Source organism: Sturnira hondurensis, unplaced genomic scaffold (assembly GCF_014824575.4).
Source record: "Sturnira hondurensis isolate 20B ecotype Veracruz unplaced genomic scaffold, ASM1482457v3 Scaffold0020237, whole genome shotgun sequence".
Classification (NCBI taxonomy): Eukaryota; Metazoa; Chordata; class Mammalia; order Chiroptera; family Phyllostomidae; genus Sturnira; species Sturnira hondurensis.
This window is the reverse complement of record NW_028092868.1, coordinates 4,881,400-4,904,766: the sequence shown is the minus strand read 5'-3', so window position 1 is coordinate 4,904,766 and position 23,367 is coordinate 4,881,400. Positions and strand designations below refer to the sequence as shown.

General features: G+C 42.0%; 1 protein-coding gene across 2 annotated transcripts in view; it reads left to right on the top strand.

Moving 5' to 3' along the window:
- The window catches only part of EPHA4 (EPH receptor A4), a 137,004-nt gene that overhangs the window by 52,776 nt on the left and 60,861 nt on the right, over positions 1-23,367 (top strand). For both annotated transcript variants that reach the window (XM_037029198.1, XM_037029199.1), the window contains exon 4: positions 8,721-8,876. In XM_037029198.1, coding sequence (XP_036885093.1) covers positions 8,721-8,876 — 156 coding nt within the window. The remainder of the gene's footprint in view (positions 1-8,720; positions 8,877-23,367) is intronic.

The following is a 23,367-nucleotide window of genomic DNA, read 5'->3' as shown; positions in this document are numbered from 1 at the left end:
TCTTCACGAATTTCTGGGAGTCACCCAGTCTTTCAGTGGCTGTTTTCCTAGTTAGTTCCTTCTACAAGGAGACAGTCTGGGTGAAATACATAGGATGGGTGCCCCTAACTGTCTGCAGGCTCATCAGCCAGAGAGAGCTCCTTAAGATGTGACGGTGAGCAGTGGTCTGCTCCCTCCTTGAAGGCAACAGCTTCCCATCCCCCAGCCTCTCCATGCGTAGTACTACTCAATAAATACTGTTATTATTGTTATTACCATTACTATGTAAAAGCTTAATAAGTTTGCTGAAATATGAATGGCTGAATGCATGAATGCGTGAATACATATACCGCCTAAAGGACAAACTTTTTACATAATGATGCTAATCACCTACACTCCAGTGTCAGATCAGATGGGGAAGTGTGAGGAATGAAAGAGCGGAACAGCTGCCTCCTTTGTTCCGTGCTCTGACCCGTTGTTAGCAATCAGTGGATGTGTAATGAACCAATAGTCCTTATGTACCCCGAATATCAAAGGGTGCAGAAGACAATAGCGACCCATCAAAACCCTCGTCCCTCTCTGAAATGTCAGGGGCAATCAAGTTTGGTGTGAATGGTTCAGATTTCATGCCATCTCTGGCGGAGGTTCTGTCAGGGCTGAGAACTTCTGTGGCAGTGGGTACTTAAATCTTTCAAAGTAGTCTCATATACTTTTATTGCTAACTTTATATTCAAATTCAAGGCAGGGAGTAGGTGTGATTAAAAACATGATTAAACACTTTCCGCATTTAGCTCATCTAAAAACATTTGTCTTTCCCTGATTTTTTCTTGTTATTATGGATATTTGTGATTTTTTTTTACCTTCCATGTGTTTTCTTTCCTACTGTAAACTTTAACATATTCAAAGGCAGATAAGCTTAAATTTTGTCGTAAACTTAAAGACATTATTATAAGTCATTCAGTTAAGTTCTGCTCCATCTACTCAAATTTATACTTTCAATAGGAATGATAAACTGAAAAGAATCAAACTGATCTTTCTTTAATCTCAAAGTTTATCAAAGAAAGTCGTGATCATTGATATGTGATTTTTAGGCATGCAATAAAGGGAAAAATACCCACCAAGTTTGTAGCATGCTGAGGATGAGATTGTTTCCCTGAGTTAATTGTTTTTCAAGGCAACGTTGAAATCCACGATTTATTTATTTATTTATTTATTTATTTATTCTATGTCGCAAATGTTCAGTATCCTAAGTGAGAGGACAAGAATAAGGATTAGAGTAGAAATCAGGAATCTTTAACAAACTATATATTTTAAAATATATATATATCTATATATATGTTGTGATTACAGTATTGTTTTGCTGCCTTCTAGCAGCATTAAAATGGTCACCCCTTATCAAATTGAAATAACGTCTTTTTTTCAGCAACGCTCCATGGTGATTCATTGCAAATTCACATTAACTCCCATTTTATAAAAATGAAAAACAAACCTGTAATGATCACACTACATAAAAGGTTCTGACACCCTGTGATGAGACCTGGGAGCCACCGCTGAGCCGTGGGTCAGGGCGGACTGTGTCTTTTCCACAGATGCTGAAGCCCTTTACTTGTCCTCTCAGTCAGGTACTTAGAACTGAATGTGGAAGCATAATCGCCTTAAAAATTCCCCCAGGAGAAAGAGTCCCAGGCCTACCAGCCCAAAATTGGAGGTACAAAGATCAGAGCTAACAAAATCCGTTCCCATTGGTACCTCTATGCCTGTAGGGAAGAGAGTTGCTTTTAAGCACAGTGTCTGACGTTGGAATTAAGCCTCATTAATATGCTGAGTCGACTACTTACTTGGCTCCTCTTCCATGTTTTATTGAACTTTGTTTGCTTTGGAAATTCTGTTTAAGTTGACTCTCTCCAGATTCACCAAAGAGAAATAGCTCCTCAGATAATTAGAGTGTCTACTTTCAAGGCGAGCAGGAAAAAATAAGTTATTTCTCCATTGCATTCTTTTTGTTTGTGTTCAATAATTTTTATGGAGTTAATTTAAATGTAGCAGGCTTTATGTGAACTTGCTTCTGGAAGATTTACTGCATCTTATGTGAAAACGGTCAGCATCTGACATTTTAGAATTACCCTCCTCTTTATGGGATTATACCGCATTCTGTTCTTAAAAGAGCAAGTCAATTTTTGGCATAGATTTCTTTTTGTCATTTTTCTTCTTTGCCTGTTTTTGTGAAAGCTAGTGCCAAAGTAAGAGTGGAAATAGTGGGAAGAGATGGAGTGTAGAGTATAAGACCCAACTGTGTCTTGCTCAAGGAGATGCTCTGTACCCTACACTCCTGGTGGAAAGAGGAAACCTTAAAAATGCAACCTAATAATTTATTTAATTAAAAATGTGATCATGTATTTCAAAAATAAAAATAAATGTTTGCTTGATACCTAGCTTGTCCATGGTCCTTGGGCGACTCACTAAAGGACCGATTGCTGCGATCCGATCCAAGCTTACGGTTGTCTGGTGGTGCCTCCGAGTCATTCTGGTACACACTAAATTCTGAGGATGGCTGTTACTGAAAATAAGAGTGCACATCCCAGCTGAATTTGGATTCAGGTCGTCATCATTCCAATGGCTTTTTTTTTAGTCAACTGATGTCTCAAACTAGAGCGTAGGCCACACTAAGAATGACCTAAGAGACCAGCTATGTCTTTCCAAGTACTTGAACACTTCTATGTCTGTCCGTATCTCGGAGCTGGGGTTGGGAGTCAACCCACATCAACTGGCAAAGGTTAAGGCAACATTTGGCCACATGAGTCATGCATGGCCACTGCTATTTTAGTTTCATAGTCTTGGTGGCTCAGAAACCAAAAATTAGTGAGTGCCATTCTTTTTTATTTCACAGATAAAATCCACTGAAGTTCAGGATTCCCAGGAAAGAAAAACTATAAAACACTGTAATGTTAAGTGCATCATAATGCATAATTGCAGAATCTGAAGTGCCTAAGTGAAACTGCTCCCCAAATGGGAGAGGAATACCCCCGAGAGCAGGATGTACCATTTCATTAAGAAAATTAACTGAAAGGTGGATTTACTTTTTACAGTAGTTACTCAAATCAGCTTTCCAGTAAGATGGCTGATGGAAAGTTGACTCTTTTGCAGCTATGGTAGGAAAAGTGCTCTTGGTTAAACTCTGTCGTTAAAAACTCGGGGTGGGGGGGCACTGTAGGGTAGGAGAGACCAAGGGATCTTGGGTTCCAAACTTGAAACCCATGCTCTGGAAGAAAGGGTGGGCAAGTCATTCACCTTGAAAATGAACATGTTGGTCTAGATCGGATGTCAGCAAGTACAGTCCCCCAGGCTTGCCACCTGTTTTGTGTATGGTCTGAGAGCTAAGGGCGGTTTTTATAGATAACATTTGTCATCAATTTGGTAATAGGAAACACTTTTCCAACCCCAATTAAGTGAAACATTAGCTCTTCAAATCAGAATTCCATTCTTCTCATTAGTAAATCTGAATTATTTTTGAAAGTACTTCATTGCTATTATATTTTGCATTTTACCAGTAAATTTTTGGGTAGAAATTAGTTAGACTATCTTGTAATGCAAATACCTTCTAAATACCCTTGGTCTTCCTCTTGGCCTGCAAAGCCTAAATTACCAGTGTTCACTATCTGGCTCTTTACAGAAATGTTTGCACCCCTTGGTGATCTTTAAGTGATCTTTAAGGTGATCTTCAGGTGATCTTTAAGTTCCTTTAAAAAAAACCCCCTTCTTATTTTCTCTTAGGACATCAATAAAAACCAGTTATGAAATGTGAATGACCGGGACAGTGTGGCTTTCCCATGCGTGGCTCTGTTTTGCTACATGTGAATGAAATTGAATGAAACGTGAATGAAATAGAATGAGATGGGCCCAAAGCAGAGCCTCCTTTCCTTGTAACCGTTGTTCGTTTTTACCCTGTAGATTCCCTAAGCAAGAGAAGATGTCTATCAGTGCAGTAATTCAAGCTGCTGTCCGAGCTAGTCAACCAACACTCCCTTGGACAAATCCTTAAGCTCTCTGCCTCACTTTTCCCACCTGTCCCATGGGGAGTCATTCATGTTCACGGCTTCTTCGAAGGTGGCTGAGGATTTGACACTTGAACAAAAATAAATAATGGCCAATGACTTTGATATTTCTAAAATAGATTCCTAAGCATACTGAAAATACTAAACAACCAGTACACCACACTCAGAGCTCCTATAGTGCCCATCCTCTCCACCTGAGGTTAGAGGGGACAGAGGCTTCCCAGAGCCAAAAGTCCTGAGGACAGGTTTGCACAGAAGGTTCAAATTTCCCTGGGGGAGCCACTGTTAGAATTTCAGCTTTGACCTTCTGCAGAATCCATATTAAAATGCAAATTTGTTACCTAGGAAGGTAATTTTTAACCATTTAATACCTATTTCTTAGTACTTTAGCTCAAATTAGTTTTTTTTTCCTTCAAATTAGCTAGCTAGCTGGGTCAGAGCAGTCTTGACTAGACGTGAGTCAGAGTCTCTGAGGTGGGCAGGGTCAGTTTTGAACAGAGGCCCTCAGGGTGGGGTAGCACCCCCCCACCACTGTCAGCTCCAGCGTTTACCCAGAGTTCCCCAGCACACATGTGCCCACAGCAGACTTAAAAGTCCAGACTCTAGGGTAGCATTGCCCAATGGAAATAGAATGCACACCATGTTGATAATGTTAAGTTTTTAGTAGCCACGTTAAACAATATAAGATGAAAAAGGTGAAATTAAATTTAATGATATTTTACTTAATTCACTATCATGTCCAAAATACAAACTAAATTGGTCTAAAAAGAAACTATAAAGACAGGTTACTATCAGTCTTTTTGTATTTGTTTCAAGAAAAGATAAAACACTATAACATCTGTATTAGGCTGTTTTGAGAGTAGATTTAACTAGTTCCTGAAATTGAGCCTTATCCCTCATTCATGTATCCTTCATGCAACAAGAAATCCTGAAGATAGTACATAACCTTACCAACATTTTTGTTTTTGTTTTGAACCCAAAGTAATTATGTTTAAGTATCCCACCAAGAGACTTCTACAGAAGACTACCCTACAGTACAAGGTTGGGCAAAATCATGTTTGCAGTTGTGTGGAAAATAATAGTTAATAGATAATAATACAGTAATAAACTCTGTTGCATATACTCACGATTGTAACCTTTTTGCCACACCCTGTACAACTGCCTTAGGGATAGGGTGAGCCAATAAAGGAAAAGAGAGTTTTTTCTCCTCCTGATCCTCGTATTTTTTCCTATTATTTAAAGTCAGCCAAAAGAACTGAGGCAAAGCTAGAGGAAATGAATTCAAAGTTTGCCTTGAACATGTGAACAGATCTTCCCATGATGGCATATTTGAAAGGCCAAGTGCGACACTCCTTTATACTGTCCCTCATCTAGAGAACCCTCAGCAGCAAGAGGGCAGAAGGAAGGTATGTCCTGGGTGTGCAGTTTGGCGCTCTACAAGCCAGCTTACCACGTCATTATCGCTCAGAAACACAGTGTGACTGTTCTCACCCACAGGAGAAGGATGGAAAGTCATAACACATGTCGAAGCTTGCTATTCCGAAGACACCTTTCCCTGGGATTGTCTTTAAAGTGAAAGATGCAGTAAAAATTTTAAGATGCAAAGAAGGGGTGGATAGATATGGGATGTACTTACACATTCGTACACCAGATGCTGGAAGGCTGTGAACCATGCAGGCAGAGCAAAGAAATGTACCAAACCATCAATTTAGTAGGTCATTTTGAACCAGAGGCAGGAAAATGGCTGTGTGCATGAAAAACTGCTGCTATATTTTCAGAGATCCTTTCTAAGAATCCTGAAATATTAATAACATGGTCTTAATGTAGTTGAAGACAAAAAAAATGTGTTAAGGATAGCAAGATTTGCCCAGAATAGCACAATGACAAGTTTGTACTTTCTGCTTGTGCTTCTAAAAGCAAGAGGGAAAGAGAATACAAATACTTGGTGTGTTTAGAGAGCAGCAGCCTTCAATTTCATAAATAGGTATAAAACCATATTCTCCAAATCAATTAACGTGTACATGTTCTTGATAACAGACTGATAGGAGCTTCAGGGATGTGTAGGAAAATATATTTATAAAGTTCCAAATTCATTTTTTCTTAAATCTACATATATGTGTGTACATTTAAGAAAAATGTACAAACAACTAATTTTTGAACTTTAAAAAAATTCAAGACATCCTCCTATTTGATTTTTGTGAACTCTGAGTTTAATTCTTCAAGTGGAGATAGACCTACTGGAATGGAAGTTGAAGAGCTAGCAATGCCCTCCACCTTCCCCTTTTTTCCTCGTGAGCTTTTGAACGAGCTGTGTTGTTACTCTTTGGCTGCCATTGTGAGTTTTGAAGCCTGAAATGGGGTGCGTGAGGATCAGTCAGGAACAGGGAGAGTTTCCCTTCCACATCTAGATGCGAAAAAATAAAAGCCATGCATGCTTTTTNTTCAAGTGGAGATAGACCTACTGGAATGGAAGTTGAAGAGCTAGCAATGCCCCCCACCTTCTCCTTTTTTCCTCGTGAGCTTTTGAATGAGCTGTGTTGTTACTCTTTGGCTGCCATTGTGAGTTTTGAAGCCTGAAATGGGGTGCGTGAGGATCAGTCAGGAACAGGGAGAGTTTCCCTTCCACATCTAGATGCGAAAAAATAAAAGCCATGCATGCTTTTTAGGCCATCGTAGCACTGAGTGACAGGTTGCTTTTGTGGGCCGTGACTGAGTGAGTGATAGAGAGAACCCCATGGGCTTACACCAAGTTCACGGACTTGTGGCGTGTGATGTGGGATGCACAAGCCTGACCCTCGGTGCTTCTTCCTGCCAAAGCTGGGGTTTCTGACTCTAATCCAAGCCCTAAGGCTACCATAAGCGTGACCGAAAAGTACCTTGCGTGTTGAACCCCATCTAATTATGTGAAGCGTATAAACTCGGGACACATAAATCTCAGTCATCAGAGCAATTTGTTTTTCTAAGATGCTCCGGTCCAATGAGAGATGAAAGCAAATCAGGGAGAGATTGATCTCCGAGTGCTTTTATTGTCGGTGTGCCACACGCCATAAACTTCGGGCTCGTTAAAGGAAATTCCATAAACAACTTTAGTTAATAGTGGAGAAGGAACTGTGTGCCTTTCTGGGGCTTCTGCTAACCTCCCTTTCCGTCTGCGATTACAAGAGCATGATTAAGGAAATACCAACAGGATGTGCAAGGGGGAGGAACAGACTTCAACTGGAAGCCATGCACATGGTTGATGGATGAGTCATGAGACAAGGGACTGCGGCCACATCTACCCAGGAATCTGGCCGTTCTGTGCATCTCTTTGTCTCTACGCACTTGAAGCAAATCTGCCGGCCTGCTGGCATGGTCGGTCTCTCTTGGTGGGTCAGGCTGATGGGAAAGTGCCTGATGGACTCTTCTCCCAGCTGACACTTTTGATAGTATAGAGACATCTCAGCACGAGATACATGGAGAGAATTGAGAGTGAGTCATAGTGGAAAGATTGTGGTTAACTGTCACTTTATTTTTTACCTTTGGTCTTATGAAATGACTTTATGTTTAATGGCCTTGTCTCGGGGGCTTTAATATTGATGGTGTTGGTCAATTTTTATTTCGGATTGAGACAGATTTGGGAGGTGATCGTGAAGGGCAGGCGCAGAAAAAAGAGGAGCAAACGTCTCTTAATTATTTTTTATTGTGAGGTTTCCCAGAATTAGTGGGTTTTTCCACATTAGTGAAAGCGGTCTTCGGTGTCAGTGTGATGATGTTTGTAAAGATGAAGTCATGGAAAGCGTGTCAGGTGCAGGAGGAAATGCATGGCCTGTGTTCTCTGCACCAGCCGCTTATGGGGGGTGTGCGGACGGTGGGAGGCGGGTGTTGAAAACCTGGAGGGGGGAAACTGGAGGGTCTTATTAATTAGAAAATAAACTCGAACTATCTGCTGATCTTAAAAAAAGTTTTCAGCATATTACATTCCAGAACCTACTACTGATAGTTTCTAGACCTTTCCCCTGAAATTGGAGTTCATGTCTTAACGATTCTTCTTTTCCGTTTGGTTATTTTTGTTGGTCTTTCTGTTGGGTCCTGTCTGTAGCTGTAATTAGAAAATAATCAGCAGCCAATTGTTTTTGTTAGTGCTTGGAGACACTTCCAACTGGTTGGTTCAAGACCGTGCTCTCAGATTCCATAGCATGTGGCAGAGAGTAAAGGCTTTGGGGGCAGCACAGTTGGGGTCAAAGCTGGTCCCCGACATTTACCAGATGCAGGTTAGGCACTGGCAGTTTACTGCTCAAAGCTGGTATTCCTCACTTCCAAGGTGAGGCTCATAATAGTGCCTATGGAAAAGGGGAGCCATAAGGACTAGACAGTATGCACGTTAGCGGGGTCCTGGCACACAGGAAACACTTGGGAAACTTTGCCCGTGATTTTGTTGATACACGAAATGTTGCCCGTGATGGGCCTCCTTAAGGGGCGCCATTGGTTTTAAGGAACTTTTCTACAGGGCTCCTTTGCCTTCTGACCAGAAACATTAGTGCCCCTTAAGGAGTGACTGTCATCCATGAATGTCTCTGGTTGCTTTACCTGCATCTCAAGCCATTTTGGATCAGCAGAAAGGTCTCCCTTCTTCTGAATCAGGAAGGTGATGTTATGCTTTTCTCTGTCAGCAGTGGTTTATATTGGTTTGTTCCCTCTTCGTTCCTCTAGCCTGCAAAATCGGATATTACAAAGCCCTCTCCACGGATGCCACCTGTGCCAAGTGTCCACCCCACAGCTACTCTGTCTGGGAAGGAGCCACATCCTGCACCTGTGACCGAGGCTTTTTCAGAGCTGACAACGATGCCGCCTCAATGCCCTGTACCCGTAAGTTGTGTGCTCGTCACTTGTTTCTGCAATGCCAACAGCTTTCATTACCACCCAGTGAGGCACTGCCAGGCCTTTTCTCCGGATAACTGTGCAGGGGGCATGTGACATCAAACAAGCATCCTTTCTCAATCATAGCAGAGAAAATGGTTATGAAAAGAAAGGATCTTTCTCGCTGTTCATTTGCCTTCAAAATGCACAGCTGCCAACAGACTACTTTGCAGAGCAGAGACTGAGCACTCAGGGGTTGTCTGACAGCGTAATTGGAGCTGAGACTGGAATTTATAAATGGCTTTACTGTTTCATTGAGGACTCGAGGAAACTTTGCAGCATTGAGGGACCAGGCATAGGGCAGTGTTCTGAGGATGGGATCACGTGTGGACGAGAGATTTCAGTTCTGTGTGACACTGATGTCATAGCTTGTGTAGTCATTACTCTCCTTCATTCTTTCCTCATAGTTTTGTATTCATAGCAGTTAGGCTTGGATCCTAACAAATGCTTGTTTAATGCTGTTTAAATGCTGGGTTAATGAATGGATGGGATTGGCACCTCAGTGTGTGCTAGGGAGTGGAGAAATCTTGTCTCATACTTTATATGGACAGTGTTCTCAGGCATTGGCATTCCTTTCATGTGCACTCTGGACGTCACAAAGCCTGCAATGGCAGTGACCTTGACCAGAACAAGGAAAGGTGTGCCCAGGTGTTCCACCTGCGTGTTTTCCTTAGATGAGTCTGGGTATGGAAGGACAGGGCCTAGTAGCCAGGCCCACAGGCTTCCCACAGGTGTTGGCTTTGTTTCCGAGCCTGCCATTTAGTAACTGAGTGACTGACTGGTTAGCCTCTAAAGTCTCAGGGCCCTCATCTGTGGAGCGGAGTCAATAACAAACACTGCCTCCCTCGTGGTTGCTGCTACTCAACACCCTCATGTTGTTTACTAGTTATGTAAAAATGCGTAAAACGATGTCAGTCCATATAATTTAGCCTTCACTGCCTTTATGAATTATTTTATTTTTTAACTACTATAAATTTTATCTTTGCCAGCTATAGTCAACTCACTCAAATAAAGCACTTTCTGGTTTGGAGGTAGTAGGGTCAGCTGTTCAGCCATTGTCCAGCCATTGTCCAGCCCATGAGGCACCTCCTTTTAAAGGTAAAGAAAGCGATTTCAGGCCCATCCCAGATTTGTTCTAAAGCTCCGTACTCAGGAGTTTCTTTCATAACCAGAGAAAATAACAGCAATAACAACAACAACATTTTATAATTGTGCCTGAGTAATGTGCTAGGCACTTTCTTTTTCTTTTTACAAATATTTTTTAAAGATTTTATTTATTTATTTTTAGAGAGAGGGGAGGGGAGAGAAAAAGAGAGGGGAACATCAATGTGTGGTTGCTTTTGACCTGCCCCCTATTGGCCTGAAGGCCAGGCATGTGCTCCGACTGGGAATCAAACCAGCAACCCTTCAGTTCACAGGCCGGCACTCAATCCACTGAGCCACACCAGGCAGGGGCTAGGCACTTTCAATAAACATTATCACAGGATTCATAATAAATCTATAAGCTAGGGATTATTTTTATTTTTTGGAGGAGGTAGCTTCCAGCTCAGGGATGTTAAGGAACATGCCTAAAACTCCACCCCAGCTTGGCGGTCGGACTGATGGGTAGAAGATGGGTAGAAGAATCCCATCTCTCTCTTTTACTGGGGGGTTCCCTTACCAGCTACCTGAGGTCGAGCTCAAATGTCCACAGGGAGGGAATGCACTAGGCGCAAAGATACCTTTGCTGTCTTCTTATTCTGTTCCTACCATAGACTAAGGACTTTCTTTGGGTGAGCATGTACACTTGACATGCTCAAGTTCTAGACTTTTGTTTGTTTCAATCTAAATATTCTTACCTTCTGTTTCTTTGTGCACGTTTGGTTTAATATCGACTCTTCTTCCTCTCTCCATACCCTCTACCAGAAGTCTTCCAGTTGTGGGATTTGAGGGCATGATAGCAAACTCGGAGGAACATATCGTAGACTGATGGTGTGATAATTGCCTTTATTTGCAACTAGCGCCTTCCATACAGATGTGCCTTCTCTAGGTTGGAGCTTGATTGCTAGGAACTTCACAAAATTCACCTTTGATGGAAAGACAGCCTGACTCTTACTCCCAGGCATATTAGTCTCACGAGAGTGATCTGTTGTCTAGCATTCTAGGGGACCATGGACCAATTGCTTCATTACTTTGGCTTGTACGTGGATATTCCCCAAATATTGCCACGTGCCTAAGTTCCTGGAATGTTTGCCCCAAATGTAAGTGTGCTAACTGAGCCCTTGGAGTTTTATGTTCCTCTAGGAATAAATCCTTAGCTTTATCTTGAAGATGCAGATGAAAGAAAGCAACTGTAGATTTTTAGCATATGAGTGAACCAAAAAGTTTCAAAACTAAAGTAATTCTTGCATTTTTTCAGAGATTTTTTTCAGTAAAGTAAGAGAGGAAGACTGATGGGTTTTGGGGCCATTGATAAAAGGTCCATAAAAATGCCAAAGCAGCAAGTGATCCTTTTCTGCTGGTCTGTTCCCTTGTGCCCTCCCCCACCATTCCCTAACGCCAACGCTTCACGTTATTGTAATGCTCATTGCATCTGCCTGAGCCAAGTTAAGAAGAAACGCACTGTTCATCTTACCACCCACTTGTGAGTTTGTTTAACCTCTCCAAGCCCCAGTTCACTCATCTGTAAAATGGGATTCTTACTCTCTACTTGCGAGGTGGTTTTTTAAAAATCAAATAAGAAAATATTTGAAATTACCTGGCACCTGGTAAGGATCTAACAAAAATGTTTGTCCTCTTCTTTTATCCTAGCTGGTCATGCCCTCCCCGAACCTCCTCCACAGCCCATCGCCAATGCCCGTCTCTGCGTCTGTGGTGATGTTCTCACTGACTGAACAATTAAATTACCCAGAGACTGTCCTGCCCTCCAGACCTCTGGAGGCAGGACCCAGGCATCAACATTCTCAAAAGTTGCCTTCATCCTTCTACTATATAGACGAGGTTGAAAAAAATTCTCTACTGAGTTAAATTTTAAGATTTTTTTAAATGTAAATTTAATGAGCATTAACTGCAATAAGACTCTTAAGACCTCCTCTGAGATACAGATAAACTGGGAGGTGACCATATTTTGCTAACAGGTGTGTATACTAGTAAGTTAAACCGCAGATTTAGAATCTGTTCTCTCCTTGATGAATACAGTGGACCTGCGCTGTCCCATATAGCAGCCCCTAGGTACACATGGTACTGAAATTTAAAGTTAATAGCATTCGCTTTAAAATTCAGTTTTAAATTTATGGTAGCCACACTTCAGGAGCTCCATAGCCATGCGTGGCCAGTGGCCACCATACTGGATAGGACTGATAGAATATTTCTATCAGCTCAGAAAGTTCTGTGGGACAGCAAGGGCTACCACAGACATTTCAATTCAGAAGACGGTGGGGGTTTCTCAAACAGTTTCTTATTCAACCACTGGATCAAGCGCCCCTCCCCCTGCCTCCCCCTTTATCCGACTCTCTTGGCTTTATCAGATTCTCTTGACAAGATGTGGGGATGGGAAGGAACGTAAACATCAGGGATCCTTTCAAACTGATTCCAGCCTCTAATCAGTTCTTACCAGTTGGTTAAGCCAGGTGACAAATCCAATTCCCTAGTGCTGACAGCCATGGAAATCAGGCACCTTCTTTGTTCATTAGGCTGCCTTTAACCCCCGCATTCTCGTGCAGCCCTGCATTTAGTGATCGCTCACTGTGACGGCACACTAATGAAGAAATAAAACACAGTGGCTGAGACTCATTCTTCTAGCCAAAGACGGACTCTGCTCCACTGGCTTGTAAAATCAGGTTTTTGTTCCCTTAGAGAACAACCAGACCAGGTGAATACAAGCAGCATTGGCTAGTTTAGAAGGAAACACCTAAGAAGTTCTTCACACTCTCTATATTGCTAGAGAAATTGAGAGAATTTAATGGGAAATAAATCTTAACTTTGGGAAGAACTTTGACAGAGCCTCTAGTTAGGTTAACATCAGTGTCTACCTATGACGTAGACGATGTTTTAATGGAGGCATCATATGAATATTTTCAAGAACATAATCCACACTTGTTAGAATACAGAGTTGGAACAGTTCCTCCTAAAATATAATTGGGCGTGGAAAGCACCTAGCGATCGGTAGAAATCAGACTTGACATTCTGCCTTTCTAACAAGTTCCCAGATGCTTCTGATGCGGTTGGTCTGTGGACCATTTTTCCGTAGCAAAGAGTTAGATCCTCTGTGATGGGTGGCAGAAGACAGAAGACCCTCTCGTCCATGCTTGTAAATTACAAGGATCCTCTTCCGCTCAGTGGCGACTCTAGGAAGATATTTTCAGGCATCTGAACATTTCCAGGCTTCTTTTAATGGGAATTGAATACTTCATTTGTCTCCCAGATGAAGAAAATCCATCTGGTTTGGAGGTACATAACCCAGTGCCCTCACTGCAGAGCTTTGTTGGTTTGTATTTTCTCCTTCCTGAGTACCCACCCACCCAGTGACTGCCAGAGAGTGGGTATAAAAAGAGTCTCGTGGACCAGTCCGGAAAGGTGATGGGATTTTGGGTGACATTGACAGCAAGGCAGACAACCAGATCTCGATAGACATAAGAGTGCCATTTAAGTTGATGAAGGGATTTGGATTACATAAATCATTTTAGAAGAAATTTCAATATGATTTTAATTAATGAAGTTAATATCACCTAGCTCTGCAGATCACCAGCGCTGCGGAGTGAAGGTGAATGAGTTCAGATCTCATGCACCTTCCCTTGCCCCCTTGCCCTGTCATCAGGAATGTGGCCTGGCCGTGACAGTGCTGGGAAGCCAACCGCATGCCTGCGCAGAAGGACTCTGAGTGCCTTCGTCATTTAGTCACTTGTTCAGTCATTATAGTGAGAAAGGTCCTCTTTCCCTGCACTGGGAGACTGAACCAATATTGCATTTAAGGTAACTTTTCAACCCTTTATCGTGTTTCAAAACGTACCAGGGAAAAAAAAGCCTTATAGAAGAAGTAAATTGGTTTTGGATATCTAGAAAGAAACAGCTAATTTGTTATTTTGGCAACTTTACTTCTGAGCACCATTACCAGAGTGGTTTTACGTATTTTTCAATTGGAAACCTGTCTTTGTGCCTTTGGGTTCCCTTTATTTAACGTGGTTGATGAAACTTATTTGAACCTGGTGACTGGGAGCACTCAGTAAATAAGAGATTATTATTTTAGATTGCCAACTTGAAGGACCTTTGCAAATCTGTCTCCAAGTGAGCGGCACTGAATAATTCAGTCAGCTGTGCCAAACAAAGAGTAAGTGATTGATACTTAGACGTGGCCTAAAATATTCCAAAATTGCAGCTTTTAAGACAATTTATACTGGAGTTGCTTAGAGCTAATGAGGGCAAATTTACCAAGATCTATGTCGAAAGGTCCTGATTTGAAAAAGCTTTTTGCAGGTTTAGGTTATTAAGAAATTGAAATAGCCTAGCTCCAAACAGCAAACATCACTTACTTTGGCTCTACAGTTGCCTTTTCTAATTGAATTTAGTGTGCCACTGTATTTCCTTCAGAAAGTGTATTGTTTTAAAATTACCATTTCAGTTCTATTACTCAAAGCCTTCGTTTCAAATGCTTTCTGACAGTTATCAACATAATGAACCATAATGAAATGATGAGCAATCTTCAGTGGAAACCCAATGTGGATCCCAGTGGTGCTGTATGACTGTGTTGTTAAAATTTGAATGCAAATTAAAATAACATCGTCCTTACTTGTTTCCAAGGTCAGGGGAAGAAAGATTTTTTTAAAGCAGTTTATTTATTTATTTTTAGAGAGGGGAAGAGAGGGAGGAAGAGAGGGAGACAAACAGCAATGTGCAGTTGCCTCTTGTGTGCCTTCAACTGGACACCTGGTCCCACCTGGTCCCACCTGGTCCCAACCGGTCCCAACCCTGGCAGTGCCCTGACTGGGAATCGAACTGGCAACCCTTTGCCTTTTGCAAGCCAGCACTCAATCCACTGAGCCACACCAGCCAGGGCTAGAGAGATGTTTTTTAATGCGTTAATTTTGGAAATCTCACAGCCACTTTCAAACAAGCCCTTGAAGGTATGATGTTCAGTTCAATCCTCTACCCCTAAGACTTCCTTGCTTAACAGTCTGGCTGAGTGTTTTTGGAAGGGATGTCTAGCATGAGGCTTTGATGTTTAAAGCCATAGGCTAAAAGGTAGTCTTCAGTTTCAAGGAAACTCAGTTTTTTCCTCCCCCCAAACATATTTCTTTTTGTTTTAAAGCTACACGAGTAACTAATAATGAAAACGGGGAGAACACTCTGACACTGATTAATGAGAGTGCAGGTAGCACTAGTGCAGGACTACATAGCAGAAGACTGGGGAAAAGGTCAAGAATCCCCCAAGTTTTGTTAGCGAAAGTGTTTCAGAAGATCCGTTAGTTGATCTCTAACCATGTCAGGTTTTATAATCCATGCAAGCAATTATTTTCGTGAACACATTTTAGCAAACAATTTTGAGTCTAAGATTTTCAGGAGGATTTGCTATTTCATGTTTTTCAAATTTGCAACATAAGAGTATGGTTTCATACTAGATTATATTTGTGATAGGTCCAAAACTCTCATTGAGACGTCGACTCTCTTATTGCCAGATTACGAGACACGGGTTTTAGTTCAGAACGTGTGGTCCTGCTGCCCGTTAGCCACTTGATCTGCAGACCGATGTGCTTGTCCCCTGGACCTTACAAGCTGATCAAAGCAACCAAAGATATCTTGATGATTTAGGTGCAGCCTTCATGGACCCATTTCGTTTCCAGGCTGCTCCTTTAGTGAGAGCTCAGTAGTTAGTGGTATGACATCAGCTGGTGAGTGAGCCACACCCTCGTCTCTTCTTTCTGAGTTACCTTTCCGCATTTTGAATACTAATGGAAAAAGTACATCTAGAGAACCCAAGTATGTGATTGTTGTCCAATGGCAATTTGGATATCGATGAAAAGAATACCAGGTGTGCTAAGTGAAAGGAACTAGATTGATCCAAGGCTGATCTCTTGCCATTTGGTTGTTTGCAAATTTTTGAAAAGCTCTGGGATATTTAATAAAGATCAGGTATCAGCTCATTGAAGTATTTGTTTAAAAGCAATGCTATTTCAGCATCCTCTTCAGCCGCCCGACCCACTTCTCATTTCCCAGGGATTAACAGCACCATGTGGATTCAGCTGGAAAGTACATAAGTTTGAGGAACACTGATTTATGTCCAAGTGAAAGGTGGCTGAAATAGTCTGCCAATGCTATTTAGCCAAGTTATTACCGTTTTTCTATGAATAATTAAGAATGGCTTGTTATCAACCAAGCCCTGTCATTTCTAGATAACATGCTTGACACTATTCGTGGAAGTCATACCGTGGTTTTGCACAGCGTGCATCTATGAAACAGGGTCAATTATACATTTTCCTGAGATCCCCTGGGGTAAGAGCTGGCTACCTCCTTTGCTATCAGCATTCTGATTTTCTTTTCATACTTGACTCTTATTCCACACACTATTTACAGCTCAGGGGAAGATGAACTGAGAGAAGGCTCCTGTTGCATAGATACCGTTGCCACCCCCAGCTTCCTGTTACCCTCCACCCAGAGAAAGAACTTTAATAGAAACTCCCAATTACTCTCCTGTGTGGTAGGAAGCAAGGAGACAGGACAGCTCAGCTAAGGTGACAACAGCAGCATCTGGGAAGTAATGCCAGAAACTGCCAGCCACAAGCTCAAAGAAGTGGGGAGAAACGTGACTTGAGGTGAACTGAGAAAGTTGGGAATGATCCAGCATGTCCCACCACGAATTCATAGCTGCGATTCCTTCTCTTTTGCCTCGTCTTCATCTGTGTGATGGGTGGTTGTAGCCCTGGGATTAGAGTTTCTGATCACAACTTTGCACTATTGTCTGTGTTCCCTTGGGCACGTTGCTTAACTTAGTTTCCAATTGCTGTGGCTAATAAATAATTTTCTGTCATATAATACTATGGGGGAAAAGAAAATAAAAAAATTAAAAAGTGCTTCAGAAGGAATGCAAATCAGTTCACAAGCTAGCTAATTCTGAATCAAAACACTCATGATGTATATATATACTTATTTATAATATATATTATATATAGATATAAAACTTTTCATTTTTCATATTGTAGCTTCCTCAGGTATAACTGGAAGTTTACTTTCTAAAGTACTTCAGCCAGAAACTTGTCATCTTAGGAGTAAGAAACCAAAATTACATTACCGATTAACCCAGTAAAGAAAAGTTTCCTGCGCAGGAGAATGGGAAAATAGATACACTAGAAAAATACACAGCGGCAAAATTTCAGCAAGAAGTTACCTTCGTAGGAAGCCTAGAGTTCTTCATGACAGCGATCAATGATTGATTGGTCCAAATGGTTCTGTGTTTTAATAACAGGCAGTCTGCTTTGGCACACTGTTAAAACACAAACTGCCGTGATAGGAAGGTTATGTGCTGTTCGTATATCTCAGAAGAGCTGTCCCTGAACAGCAGCCTTAATGTAAACTAACCCGGGGCAGCAAGGGTTGACAGAAGGCAATTAACGGGGGCCACATACACAACTGTCCGGGGGGAAAGCATGGTCTTGATTTCAGTGAGAACTCACACACCCTGTTTATTCTGCCTTCTAACCTGCCTTCTAACCTGTCCTTCAGAGAGGTGACCAAAGGCTCCTCTGAAGGTTTGGAGGCTGCTTTCACAGCTAAAGCACCGAAGTCCGACAGACAGCCCCAAAGTTGCACATGCTTAATGACGCCTTATGAAATGCAGCTCAAGACCCAGCTTCCTCTTCCTCAGAACATGCACCTGGGGGGGGGCCTGGCGTTTTAGCAAGCTGACAGTAGGGCTTAAAGACATTTGTCATTTGAGGGTTATGTTTCTGCCCATGCTCTTGGGGCATGTGATTAAAAATCAGTTAAGTATTAAAAGTCACTGGTAGCTCTGGAAACCTATACGTGATCCAGTCTGGCGGTCTATACGTGATCCCAACTGTGCTGGTTTCCTATCAACGGTCAAGAAGCCTGCCTTGGTTACAGTCTTGATTTTTTAAAACCTTTCAGCATGCGATCACCTTTTTTATTCCATCAGCTTTTGTGATATGCATGAGTGCTCTGAAGGTGAGGCATCACCTGTGGAGGTGAAGCATCATTTACTTTTTATTTATTCAGCAGATGCTTAATGAACATCTACTATGTGTTTGGCATCTTAGGAAGGCCTGGGGACACTCTCCTAAATGAGAAGAGGAAAATATTTTCTCTTCTTGTAGAGCTTCTGTTGTAATGGGAATATAAATAATGAAGAAGGTAATTTAAAATTCTCACGAGAAGGGAAAAACAAAAGATGACGTGATAGGGTCAAATGAAAGAAAGGGGAGACTTTTGCCACGCGTGGAGCAGTCGGGAATGGGGCGGATGGGTTTTGAGCTGAAGCCAGAGGGGTAAGAAGGCAGTCATGGAAAGAGCCTGGGGAGAGAATGCCTGGCAGACCTACCACGTCCAAAGTACTTGAGCTGCAGGTTTAAAGTTTTTCTCACAACATGAGTTTTAAACTTGACTTATTCTTCCCTGGATCCTGAAGCCTGTTAGTACTTTAATTCTAGTCGTTATAAGAAGTTTCAGGTTTATGTGTCACATTACCCCATGTGTCCATATAGATTTGAACACTTTGACAGGCTTACTGCTAAATGCAATTACCTTAACATGCGTCTACCATTCACTAAGTTCTAGGTTTTTTTTCTCTCAGGATGAAAAAGTACATTTTACCTGACTGGTGGTTTGGGGGTGGGGTACTTAGGGCGCCATTATCTGGACCGAGACTTCCCGTGGGATGGTTCTTACCAAACTCCTAGTTCACATCAGAAGCAATTATGACTTTAGGTTCAGTGATGGCTGATTCTTTTTGAATTTAATGTTCATACAGATTTCATGTGGGTATGTAAACATTAGGTTATCCTACATGGAGCTACTAAATCCTATGTAAGCCAGCATGTGTGTTCTATAAACTACTCAGAAATTATAGTTCAGTCTAATATGTGGGAGGGAAGAGCTAAGTATTGTAGAATTACTGGAATTTTCTTTTATATTTGGAGTATCGCCCTCCTTAAATGTCACATGAATTTAATTCCTTTAGATAGTGTGTGGTGGTTCATTTCTGGATGCATGGCTTTTCCCAGAGGAGAGCACATGATAGGCTAAGGAAGATCAAGGCTCCTTTTATGATGTAACATGATATGATATTTTATGATGTGACATGACATGATATGACATGATAGTCCTTGGCTTCTGTTGTAATTTGGCTGTAGTTTCTTTGGGACTTCATACTGTCAGCTGAATGCAAGTTGACATCCCACTAGAAAAAATAATTACCCACTGTAGCACCCTTGACCAGTACCTGCTATGCAATACAGAAGGTATTTCACACCGGTGAAGCAAATGGATGTGTTCATTAAATTTATCCACAGTGGCAAGAAATGCAATGCCCATTTCTCTTAAAGCAAAGAGAAACTCAAGAAATCGGCCATAGTATTCCACGTATTTTATTCCTTCCTTAGTCAATGAAAGTAGGGGTCACTTGGCGTTTAGAAGCCAGAGTTGTTACCTGGACTATACAAAGGCACAAACCAGGGCTTCCTGGACTGAGCTTCCCTGATGCGTTCAGACTATACTTCAGGTCCCAGGAGTCATGTGCAGAAGTACGGATTCCTGTGTCTTCCCGGGAGGAAGGTGCGTTGTTCCCATCAAATCCTCTAAAGCAGGGGTTGGCTCAGTATGGCCCGCAGGCCAAATTCAACTGCCCCTTCTTTTTGGAAATAAAATTTCTTGGCACACAACCAGGCCTGTGTGTTTGGTATTATGTGCGGCTGCTTTTGGAGTACGGTGGCAGGGTTCAAGCAGTTGCTGCAGGGGTCCTGTGGCCCATAAAACCTGAAATATTGACTGCCTGACCCTTTACAGAGAAGGTTGAACGCTGCTCTAAAGGATTTGCAAGTTAAGGACTATTGCATTTCACTTTTGGCTCTGGTAGCACAGCTATTATCTATGCCACTAAATTATATTTAAAGTGTGAAGGGCTCTTTAAATGTGAGAAGTTTAGAATAGTTTAACATGCCATCCCTGTTCCTGGATTCAGGGAGAGACTCTCCAGTTTGCACGTGAATTCCAAAGGGGTTTTATGAATAAAATAAAAAATATAAAGGAAGGACATTTATTTTTCCTTTAAATACACTTCAGTTTTTGATTGATTGGTATTTTAAAATGTCTTGATTTTAATGATAAAAGTAAAATTAAAAGAAGAACTGTAGCTCTCTAGAGGCTAATAAGGAAAATGCCAGGCTATCTTTGAAAATGTTAAAATTTACTGACTTGAGAGATACAGTTTTTTACAACTTCATGCCAGCCTACACTGTCACCTAAAGTCAAGACAGAGAAAGAAACGCCATAATAGCCAGTTCCAAATTAATAAAACTCCTGTTGCGAGAGCTCACATTTTAAACTCCCAGCCATACTGGTTGGTGAGGGAGCTCTGAAAACAAGACGGGGCAGAGTGCTTGCCCTTACGCCCCCCTGATGCCCACATAATCCACATTTAACTTCCTTTAGTCCTTTCCTTCCCCACCCCCCCCCCGCCCCCTCCCGGCTTCCCTTCTTTCAACTGTGCGGGGAAGCATAAAAGGAATCATTTCCCCTCCTTTCTGTTCTAGAGCAGGAGACAAATGCTGGACACTTGATATTAATGCTCACTGAGTAAATGGAAGGCCCCACACTCTACCCCCAAAGAAGTAACCACTAACAGTATATATCTCCCTCCCTACTTTTTCTGAAGTGTTTTTCTAGAAGAAATTGAATTAAACTAGTTACATTGAGATGCTCCTTTACAGGGCTTAGTGGCCATGAATCTGTACAAAAAGCTGATGAATACTGCTTTAGCTCAGAGAAACCTACATTAATTCACACGTTAAAACAAAACAAAGCACTATAGGCAGTTGGGCGTGGATGCATTAGGGGGCTTTGTTAGTTTTCTGTGCAGTCATTTACTCAGTCATCGATTCATCAAATATTTATTGAGCTTGCTCTTAACTCGGAATCATGGTAGACACTGGGAAATGAAGATATCAGTTCTCTGGAGGAGCCTATACACTGGCGATAGAAACAGGTACGTGAGGTGCGTCTGATTAGCAAGACCAAACGAAACAGGAAATAGAACTAAGGACCTGAGTTGGGGCACAGTACCATCAGCAGGATTGCCACCAGTCCCTACATCCAAGGCCAGCACTGGGGAGCTTTGGAAAGCAGAAAACCCTTCAATTCATAATGACCCGAAAGCTACCTGGTGTCTGCTCAGTTGATACAACACCAATATAAAGACTGGAAAGTTAAAGCAAATGTTACCTTTCTTCTTCTTTGTGATATGTCTTATATTTGTAATTGGAGACTTATTTGCAGGTGGGCATCTTTCTGATGAGACAGTCAGTTACCTTTCAGAAATGTAATTGTTCCTAAGTATCCAGATACAGTACTTATGTGAACAAAAGAGAAGGTAATCTGGAAGGTTTTTTTTTTTTCTCCCTGGATGTTTTGTCTTTATTGAGAGAACCCAGAATGCCTGTTTTCTTCTCTTTTTAGCCATCTCTACAAGCAGTTGTTTTAAAGTGCTGCTAAATAGGACTCGTGGGCCCAGATCGGCTTCTGGCTGTAATAAAATCCCCACTTTTGTCTGGAGAACAGAATTCTTTCTTTTCTGAGGAAGTGATGACCCCTCCTTTAAATGGAAACACACTTCATATGTTTATTATCCTTTAACTGGCAAAAGTTAAAAAAAAAAGACAATCCCACAAACAATACAATCGCCATTGTGATTTTAATTTATAAAGCATGTGTCCCTTCCCAGGCCCTTGCGGGCCAATGTTGTAGTCATACGGGGTGGGCATTTCTGTGTCTCCTCCCCCCACTTCAGTCTCTGTTGGAGTCTAATTTCCAAGCTGCAGCTACGCTCATATAACCGCGACTCCCTATGGCGGCAAAACGTAAAACATATTCAGTACAATTCACCCAAACCATTCACTGGGGTAACACGGAACTTGAACTTGTCTGAGTTTTCTTTCTCTCCTTGAGCATCTACCCAGGTGCTCTTCTCAAAGGAAGAAGGTCACCCCAGGCTGGCTCCCACCCCTGGCAGCCCTCCAGTCTAAAATCCTGCTGCACTTTTTTTCACGTGTCTGTGTTATATCTCAGAGTCCTGTGACCGCTTAGTTTTCTGCTCCATTTCTTCTTTGTTTAGACACTGCCGTGCCCCGTCCCACATACTAATTACTGACTTTTTGCTTCTGTGGTGCTTGATTCATCGTGTCCCGTTTTCCCACGTGAAAGCGGACCAGGAACCGTGGCAAGAAGGTTAATGGATTCGAGAACCGCTCTTATTTAACCGTGAAAGTTGTGGCAAAATCAGAAGCAGTGGCTGACCCTTTCTGTGAACCAACCTGTGGATGGCTTCAGAGGCGAACTAGTGATGGGTTTCACCAAGGTGGAATCCATTTGCAGAATCGGAACAGGATTGAAGGGACACACTCCCTCTTCCTACCTTTACATGTCCAACGTCCGTTGAAACCGCTGCTTTTGTTGTTCCTCTACCTTTAATTGGGGCCACATGGTGGAGCAGAAACCACCTCAGAGTGGGAGTTAGTTCTCATGGATTTTAGATTCTGTCACTAATTAGATTGTACAAACTTTCCATATTATCAGATCCACTTCTTGGATCTTGATTTTCTCATCTTTAAAATGAGGGTACTTGGCCAAATGATCTGTACCCTATCTGGCTCCAGGAGTCTGTGATTTTAAAGAGCTCCATTCATTTATTCAAAAAGCGTTGACTTGACCCTGTTATTTTCCAGTCACTGTGTTAAGGACCCTAGATACAAATTTCAAGTCTTAAGGACATCTATATTTTCTTTCTGGGGGTTTCTGTGCGTTATTCTTACCATTAACGCAAACTTTACAACAACGTTTTCCCTGTGAGGTTCCCAGAAGGAGGGGCAGGGGAGGACATAATTAGTTTCGAGAGGACATGGGAGAACCACTTATCTTGTTAAAACAGAGTCTTCAGTTCAGCTGCACAAAGAGAAAAGGAGAGTGAGGTAACCTTATTCCACACTACCGCCAGAATTCTTCAGCTCTTCATCACCACGCGCTAAGTAATAAATAGTAAGTGTGCACCCTTCATGTAGGATACCTCCCGCAGTGCCCTGTCAGTGGCTGCTTTGTGGCAGCGCATTCCACTGTGGTGGACCAGGGGCAGCTTCTCCTGGCTTCACGCAGGCCTCCAGTGGACTGTCCTGAAAGCAGTTGTTCCGAACGCATGAGCAGTACAACAGACACCGTGCGCGAGACGTCTCGAGCTTTCAGTAAAACT